General features: G+C 39.1%; 1 protein-coding gene and 1 long non-coding RNA gene across 2 annotated transcripts; one reads left to right on the top strand and one right to left on the bottom strand.

Annotated features, from left to right (window-relative positions):
* Positions 1–1,469: 1,469 nt before the first annotated feature.
* Positions 1,470–4,205, bottom strand: LOC114566914 (histidine-rich protein PFHRP-II-like). Its single transcript, XM_028595764.1, has 4 exons — positions 4,153–4,205; positions 3,221–3,327; positions 2,706–3,104; positions 1,470–1,894 (listed from the first exon to the last, which is right to left on the bottom strand). The coding sequence occupies exons 3-4, from the start codon at positions 2,743–2,745 to the stop codon at positions 1,470–1,472; spliced, it is 465 nt and encodes a 154-aa protein (XP_028451565.1). The 5' UTR covers positions 2,746–3,104; positions 3,221–3,327; positions 4,153–4,205.
* A 199-nt stretch (positions 4,206–4,404) lies between these two features.
* LOC114566709 (uncharacterized) lies at positions 4,405–9,264 on the top strand. The gene is made up of 5 exons (XR_003694081.1): positions 4,405–4,581; positions 6,168–6,269; positions 6,348–6,402; positions 6,760–6,908; positions 7,096–9,264. It is a non-coding gene; the product is annotated as an uncharacterized LOC114566709 (long non-coding RNA).
* Positions 9,265–9,569: the final 305 nt, after the last annotated feature.

Genomic DNA, 9,569 nt, shown 5'->3' with positions numbered 1-9,569 from the left:
GATGAGGAGGCCATGTGACTGACCAGCTAATCAGCATGGGCGCAGCTTGAGTTGTCTGCCTGAACTAGTTTCGCAGACTTTGCATCAATCATTGCTACACTGTCATGATTGGATATAATCATTATTCCCACTATCCTGGCCTAAAAACACACAGAGCCTAATTTTGAAAAAACTTACTTAGGATTCCATCAACTTTTTTACGGTCAAGGACCTGCTTTCCTTCCTTTCCTGAGGGGTTGTTGCCAGGGCGACCAAAGGGAACTGCATTTTGACACTCCTCAACAGTGAAGAAATTATCAAAAAGTGCATGAAACAGACGCATGCAATTTGGTTTTGATGCGTGATTCATGGCAGCAAGGCGGAATGATGAGATGAATATGCTGCTCCCAGGAAACAGCTCCTGCTGGCCTGATGGTGAAGCTGGGCTGCCACAATATCTCTCTCCAATTAAGTTGCAGAGAGTCTGAAGCTCTCTGATCTGGCCTGGATCTGCAGGCAAGTTCATTTTTGAACATAATTAAAACATGCCTAGATAACCTTGCATAGGCTACAACACCACAAGAAAAAAAAATTGAGAGAGAGAGAGAGAGAGAGACACTTTGGAATATGTCTGTGGGAGGTATATAAAATGAACACTTGAGGGATCATTAATAAAACCAAGGCTTGACAAACAAACCATAATAAAAAAAATTCTTGAAATTCTTGTCACAAGAAAACATTTCCATTTCATTTTTTTTCTTGTCATTTTTTGTCAAGCCTTGATTATATTAATTACAGCTGATGTCCTGTGTTAATCCTATACATCTGTCTTCCAATGATGTATACCTGAGTATTCCCCTTTTCCACAGCTGATGGTTATTGCACTTATGGGACCAATAGATGCATATACAGTAGCTTGTTCGTGGTGTGTCATGTCTTTCTACATGGCCTGAAGAATGCCTATGGGAGGCCAAACATGTAGACATGTTTTAATATGTCCCAAGACTAAGTAGCCCACCATTAACTAGTGTGTCCCCTACAAAGGCTTTACTTGGGTGGCCCGCCCAAGAAGATGAAACAAGAACTCAAAACTATTACTGCTGCACTTAATTTATATTAATATTGAGGAAAAAGGAGTGAAAATGGATTTTACTTAATTGTACCAGTTCAGATTAATTTTATCACCTTTAGCCCATTTACGCACTTTACCTTATCATTAAAATATCACAATAATAATTAATATAATGAATTGTTGTGCTGTTAAATTATGTTCACACTATAATATATTATTGCTATAATTTAATTGTTAAGTGTTATTTCTAATTTGCTAACAATATCAAAGATTATGTGCAATTTAAAAAGCTTAGTTTATAAACCTTCCCATACCATTTATTTATATTTATATATAGTTCAAACAGTGTTTTATGTATTCAAGTCCCAATCACTAATATAGGTACAGAACAATTACATCATGAATTAATTAGCAGAAATTACTTGCCTATTCTCGAGATGACTTCATTGATCCTTCTCTTTTCCTGTAGAATTCTTTCAAACTCCCACTTACAATCCTCACATGGTGTCCATGCATTTTCTTGCAGGGCTGGCTGCATGGCCTCCACCAGGTGATGGACCGGAGGTGTTGAGGCTGTACGGTGATGGGCTGGGTGTATGGCCTCCACCAGGTGATGGACCAGAGGTGTTGAGGCTGTACGGTGATGGGCTGGGTGTATGGCCTCCACCAGGTGATGGACCAGAGGTGTTGAGGCTGTACGGTGATGGGCTGGGTGTATGGCCTCCATAGAGTGATGTACCTGGGGTGTCGAGGCCATATGGTGATGGGCTGGATCTATGTCCTCTGTAGGGTGATGGACCAGAGGTCTTGAGGTCATAAGGTGATGGGCTGGGTTTATGGCCTCTGTAAGGTGATGGACCAGAAATGACATTTCTGTAAACACAAATTGCCTAGAAGAGATATGACAAATAACTACAAAGAACTGACTGGCATAGACATAAAAGAAGGGTAGACGCTGCCTTGACAACTGGGGCTGTCTACTCTTTTTATGTATATGATGGCCAGTACCAATAATGAAAATAAATGTACTATGATCTGCCATATGTATAATCATTTTATACTTTAAAAACATTTCAATAATGGAAATAGCTGATCAACAACCTCACAATATGTTGTGTCATGTGAGCTCGTAAAGTGGCTATTTCCATTCTTTGTTAAAAGATTTGAAATCTATAAACATTTTTCAACAGATTAATTTAAACAGATGAACGTAAACAATTTTGATCATTAAGCAAAAATAATAGCAAATCATTTTCATCAGGGCCCACGAGTCATTCACATACTATTTACTGAAATACAGTAATGGGCTCTACGCACAGCTCCACTACTTCCTGAACTTAAGGCAGCTCCTATGTTTCCTGTCTTACATTACTGGACAAACTGATTAATCCACTTGTGTCTGACCATTGTGACTCAGACACACGTGGATTAATCAGTTTGTCCAATAATGTAAGGCAGGAAATAAAAGAGCAGCCTTAAGTTCAGGAAGTAGTGGAGCTGTGCATAGAGCCTATTCTATTATCATAGATTGGATAACAAAGTTATCCTAATGCTGGTTTTTTGGTTTTGAACTTTGCCAAATCTGATCGTATAATGATTAAAAGTTTTGAACTCATGGGCCCAGGCAATTATGTAATAATTATGACAAACCTACCCATAGGGTGGTGGTCCAGCTGTGTTGCGGCCTGTTGCATGTCCCCCGTCAGGTGATGGATTCAGCGATGGGATTTTCTCGCCATGCTCAGACAGTGGGCTCCTATCTATTATAATGGTGTCAGACCCTGACGTTGAGTCAGATGGCTCATCGCCTTTTAACATATTTAAAAAGGACTCCTGTGGAGTTGGGTGGCCTTTTGGCGGGTTAGCTTGATCTTCCCCTGAAATATATTCAACAGTGGCCCTATAAAATTTACCATCTGACCACTTTGCTAAAACAGGATCTCTTGATCTAAGATTTTGCAGCTGCACAGGAGCCTCATCTCTTGCCAAAGTGTCAGATCCTTTAAGATTTTGCCGGTATAACCATCCTCCCATCTGACGAATGCAACACACCCTGAGTGTTTAATTTCTATTTCTATTTGGCCACAACAATTTAGACTGGTATTTTTAGACATCATTTGGACCATAATGTTATGATTATTACCCCCCGTATATAACAGAAACTATTACCTTAATACTTTCCAGATTGCTCATTTGGGGGAGGGGAGCTCAGGTCCTTCATTTTCTGAGTGGGAACCCGTAGCCTCTTTTTTGCTGGCACTTTGTTTTTCTCCATCCTGTTAATGAAAAAAATACATTTTAGATCATTAACGCTAAGTATAATATAAATAAACACTATTTTAACCTAATTCACTTCATATCTTTGAGGCAAGAATGGTATCAAAATGAGCAAAAATCAAATCAAATTATTTTACTAATTGATTGCTGGTTTTATAACCTATAAAACCACCAAGATTAAAATAATTTAAAGATCGTGAACCATGATAGCATCCCTATTCTTGGGTGAGCTTTTGCAGAAAACCTGCTCAAGACATATGGACTCGTGACACAATATGTTATGAACTTGCAGATCTGAAATTTCATCAGAGATGTTTAGTGTAGAGCAAAATAGCAGGGCGACTCCAGTCAACTAAGTCAAATTTAAAAATCAAATCGTGATCTTCATTTTTTTTAAATCAAAAGTCAAATCAAAGCATGGTTTTCAAGAATTGCCACACCCTACAATTTCACAGTCAAAGAAAGTGAATAAATAATTGAACATCTGGTAACATGTAGGCTAATCAATATTTCAATTAGATATTTCACAAGTGTAACTTAACGCTACTGTACATCAGTGGTTCTCAAACTGTTTTCATTTCAAGGACCCCCAGTTTGATATGCAACGTAGAACCTAACATTAGCCGTTAGCTAACGTTGATTTAGGAAAACCATCCCATTTTCGACGGTCTGAATAAAAATAACTTTACAGTTCGGAGTTTCTTTGTCAATTACTTGTTGGACAGACACCTAATTACCTAATCCCCACCTTCCAGTGGACCACTTCGTCGCCACAACTGTTAATATTTCACCTTATGATAATGTCAAAAGAATTTCATTCTTACGTCTTCGGCGTGGCAGGGGCAAAAGCCAACAGGTGCAGCAGCAGTGACCAACGGACGCTTCTCCCCCCCCAGCGAAATTACGAATCTCACTATGGTAGCGCCAAGACCCGCCCTCCAATCACTACTATTGGCCATTATTTGTTCAGTTCCTATCCCCTGACCAATCCGCTATCCTAACCTTAACCACTCGAGGTGAAAAGCCTAATCCCAACCAATCAAGCTGCTTCGTAGGGCGGGTCTTGGCACTACCATAGTGGGATTCGTAAGTTTGCCTCCTCCCAGAAGTTAACGGTCACGTCTCCCGCGCGTGCAACGTTCAGCTTCTTCTTCTTCCGGCGGTTACTGCGCTGCCCGTTGTGCAGTGTGGGGCAGAAATGGCTCGAGTTTGGAAGAAACAGCAAAGCTCTCTGTAAAGGTTAACGACTAACGGTAAGTAATAGTAGTGGTAGTAGTAATAACGGACTCTTTTATCACACATGAGGTAGGATTCTTGGAGTAACGTCACCGCATTGCGAATGCCACATTCAAGGGGCTACCACTAGCTATGCTACTTAGCTACACCTAGCTAATAGGCCTAGCTAAATGTTTGTCTACTAAGGCAGAACTCTATTCTTTATTAAAATAATTACAACTCGCTATATATATCTATGGTTACAAATCTCCTAGACTTCAGACTCTTCAGAAAAGTCAAAACATACGAGAAATACACGTGTGTCTCAAAGAATATTTGTGGAATTATTTGGCACAAAACCTGTCTTTGTGACCACATTGAAACTCTGGTATTCATTCAGTGGTGATCATAAGCCTAGCTGTATTTGTTCTTGATCATTTATATTTCATGCTGCTACATAATTAATAGATTATTTATGTAAATTATACGTCCTGATATTTTTATGAGTTAGTAATACAAATAACTTACATTAAATTTACATTTTGGTGATCAATTGATCATCAATGATCAATACTTTTGGTACTTAAAGAATATGATGTTAATAATTATTTTGTAGTTTGACTTAAGATTTTGAAATTGTGGTACATAACAGTGCAGTAGCCGAGTATTAATAAAACAGCTCTATATTATTTCTGATACCAGTCATTGCTGTTATTGTTAAAATGACCATAGTCTCCCTGTTTCCACCTGCTGTTCAGTAAACAGAAAATGCATTTTCGGGATATTAATTTTATCCAATTAGGAGAGAGAATTCATGCAGGATGAAGAATAAACAAGTGAAAGTGGAAGTGATAAAATATCGTAGGGGGAAATCAAAACGGTACAAAGACAGACCTGCCAACCTGTACGCATTTTGCGTGGTAGATACGCATTTTGACATCACAATACGGTGATACGATTTGTCACTTTAAACTACGCGAAAATCAAGTGACTGTTTTGAGTTCACTCATTGACGTGCAGTAACTGTCTCAGTCTAACTCTTGATGATAGTAGGCAGCAAAACTTATGGCTAAAACACATTGACATATAGAGAAAGGTGAAATGAATTAATTTACGTAGCCTACCTGTCAACTTTGGAGAAATATTATTTATTTATATCATTATTAATAAAACCTTGCATTTATAAAGTGGTGTATGTATATAAGGTGTCTGTCGTTCACTGTGAGCGGACTGTTTAGAGACGATGTGACCGGCAGGTAACGTTAAAGGTTAGCTGCTACTGTAGCAGAGCTGCAAGGAAACGCTGAACTGAGCTGTGTTTTCAGTGTTAATGGCGAATTTTTTCCGTGTGCGTGCTGCCGCGTTCATAAACCAGAACTTCGACAATAAATCAGTAAGTTGCTACTCAAAAAAGTTTTTCAAGGTTGGCAGGTCTGCAAAGAAATGAACAGAGAAAATTGGAAGTGGAAAATTGACACTTTCTAGGAAATGTATTTCTGTTTACTAAAGAGCTGATTAGATGGAAACCTCTGTTACTGAATAAACGCTTCATCATAATATAGAGTTTTACTTTTACAAAAAGTTCCACTGTGTATTCCATCAACTTGGGTCTGTATTTATATAGTATTGGAGTGTCAAAATGACCAGATGAAAACCTGGAAAACGATGGAGAAGGACTGGTAATGAAGAAGACCCAAATAAACGACCAAGACGGGCTGCACAATTGGTGAATAGCCTGGCATAGCCGTGTTGCAGTAAACTTACAGCAGATATGATATTTAATGCCTTATTTTCCTCCCTGCAGTCATCCCTCCCTGCAGCCACCAGTGTTCATGTGGAGACTGATCAGCAATATTTAGGTAACTTATGAAATGTGTTGGTGTGTGTTTAATGTTCAAAAGCCACACTCAATCCCATGTGCAGAGGAGAGAGAGATCCTGAACACAATTAGTTCTGATTAAGAATCACAGGCCCTGTAAATAGATTGATTGGTAGATAGAATGCAGTCTACAGTTGGTCAAACCAAGCATGGCAAAATAGCTTTCTCTTATCCTTCTCTTTTTTTTTTTTATCTTTTGAGTTTCTTGCAAGAAAGTTTCTCACCTGAAATCTGTTCTTTGCTAATTGATTAAAAATGTAATTTAAGCAAAATGAGACTCTAATATTGATCTAGAAAAAAGGTGTGAACCACTGATGTGTCCTCTTGTCTGTGTCAGGAGGTAGCAGCAGCGGAACACAGTAGGGGGGGTGCCTCCTGGAGGAACCCAAAACGCTGCACTTCAAGGGCAACACGCCCAACCTCCAGGTGTCCATGCAGGATGTGACGCACTCACTCTCGGACATCAAGCCTCTCACCACCTGCCAGGTACGCACACCCTCTCTGTCTGTCTGTAATGATGTACAGTATATTTTGTCACTGAGCAGATCCTGCTAAAATATGACAAAATAATCTGAGTGTAAGAAAGTGATATACAGGTTGAGACGATATAGGTTTTGTGTTGTGACAAGATGTTTTTTGACCTTTAATGATTTTTATTCTATTTTATTACCAGCACAACGTAGCGTGGCACAAGAGAGTATTTCTATCGAAGACAATGAAGAACCATCTTCCAGATCAGCCTTCAGAGATCCTCCTGATGACCTAACAACTGAACTACATGGCAATGCTGAGTATGATCCATCTCAATTATTTGAGGAAGCTCTCCCTGATGTGGGGGATTTGACATGTATGATGATGGACATTTGTTCAATGAGGGATTTGAAGAGGGTTTGAGTGAGGACTGTGCAGAAGAGTCAAATTTCAAGGACACAACACACAAACCATTATATGACAATGCATCAGTAACTGTTGCAGAGAGCCTTCTGGTCATCATGGCTTACGTAAACTGTCATAAAGTAACTGATAAGGCCCTTAGTGATTTGCTTAAAATGTTCAAGTTGCTTTGTCCTGATAGTCTGAATACAGACTGCTTAAACAGTGTACAGAAGTTAAAAGACTTTTTTTTTCTCACATGCTGCATCATCTCCTATTATATTGCATAAATATTACAATACTTGTTTTGGTTCATTAGAAGGTGAACAATTACAATGTCTATCTTGTGGGACCAGTGTGTCAGAAGAAAGATCCTCATCCTTCATAGAGGTTCCAATTGAGGCCCAAATAAGGTCATTGTTTCTCAAGCCAGGTTTTCAGGAGAAACTTAACTTTAGATTAAGCAGGAAGAAGACAGATCCTAACAACATTGAAGATATATATGATGCAGAAATTTACAAACAGCTTGTAGATGGGGGTGGTCCTCTTAGTGACCCTAAAAACATCTCACTTACTTGGAATACAGATGGGGTAGCTATTTTCAAATTGTCCAAGTTTTCAGTGTGGCCTTTTTATTGTATCATCAATGAACTGAGTTTCATGGAACGCACAAAAAGAGAGAATATGATATTTGCTGGACTTTGGTATGGGGACTCAAAACCATCCATGGTTACATTCCTTAGACCACTAGGTGACACACTGAGTAAACTTGCAGATGATGGAATTCTTGTGCAACCTGCAGAGTTGACATCTGAACGTTTTGTGTGTAAAGTGCTCACCATTGCTGGAACATGCAACTTACCTGCTAAAGCATTAGTCCTTAATTCAGTGCAATACAATGGGAAATTTGGATGTCATAAATGTAAGCAGCCAGGAGAGACTGTAAAGACAGGGGAAAGGGGACATGTTCATGCATTTCCATACCAACATAGAGATCCAAAAGGCCCACTGCGCACAAATGAAAAGTTTGCTCTTGATATGAAAATCTTAAATGAGACCAAAACCACCGTTAAAGGGGTGAAGGGTCCCTGTTGGCTTAGCAAACTTAAAAGTTATAACCTTATCAAAGGCACTGCCATAGATTACATGCACTCAGTCCTTCTTGGAATAATGCGCCTTTTGATGGTTCTGTGGTTTTCTCCAGAGTTTTCTCGTCAGCCCTTCAGCATGGCAAAAAATGCAAAGGAAATTGACAGGCGATTTCAGGATATCTCTCCTCCATCCTCCACTCGATATCCTCGATCAGTGGCATCTCACAGAATGTTTTTTAAAGCATCAGAATATTGGGATATTTTGATCTTCTATGGACCTGTTGTTTTCCGTGGAATTCTTGCAACACTGTACTACAAGCACTTCCTTCTACTAAGTGAAGCCATTTTCATTTTTTTGATGGAATCCATATCAGTTGAACAGATTGATCATGCAGAGAAACTACTGTAGAACTTTTGTTCCCAAATGGCTAATCTATATGGTGAGCGGTACGAAACTGCAAATGTACACCTTCTTGTGCACCTAGCAGACAGTGTGAAGGCCCTTGGTCCATTATGGACTCATTCGTGTTTCCATTTTGAGGACAAGAATGGCTATTTGTTAAGGCTCATACATGGCACTCAAAATATACCTATGCAGATGGTCCATGCAGTCAAACTTGTGCAGTCTATTCCTGTTATTTCACAAACCATAAAACCAGGGAATGCCATAGCTGAATTTTACACACGGATGACTAAAGATGATAGTTTCTGTCAGGAAAACAATGATTTGTCTAGGACCAAACTATATGGAGCATCTAGTGAACTTCAACTGGACACAGTTCACCTCTCTACATTGGAAAGACATACTGGTCATTGCATCAGTTCTAAAACAGTAAGGATCTTTCACAGGGCACAAGTTAAGAGAAATTATCTCACATCAAAACACTATGGGAAAGGCAATAGAAGAAACAATTTTACAGTCGTTTTTTCTAGTGATGGACAAAGAAACTATGGACAAATTGAGTTCTTCTTTACCTCAGAACATTCATATGCCAAATGGGCCCCTTGTTCATAAATTCAAAGTTGCAGGTTTTTCTTTGCTGCATGATAGTGTAACAAATGGTACATGCAGTCATGTTGTTCCCCTATTGGAAACCTCTGTTAATACAGTAGTTTCCTTGGATCATATATTGGGTAAAGTTGTTTTCTTTGACTTGACATCTATGCCTGGCATTGTTTTTGC

The sequence above is a fragment of the Perca flavescens genome, chromosome 13 (assembly GCF_004354835.1).
Source record: "Perca flavescens isolate YP-PL-M2 chromosome 13, PFLA_1.0, whole genome shotgun sequence".
Taxonomy (NCBI): Eukaryota; Metazoa; Chordata; class Actinopteri; order Perciformes; family Percidae; genus Perca; species Perca flavescens.
Note: the sequence above shows the minus strand (reverse complement) of the source record. Positions and strands in the feature narration are given on the sequence as shown.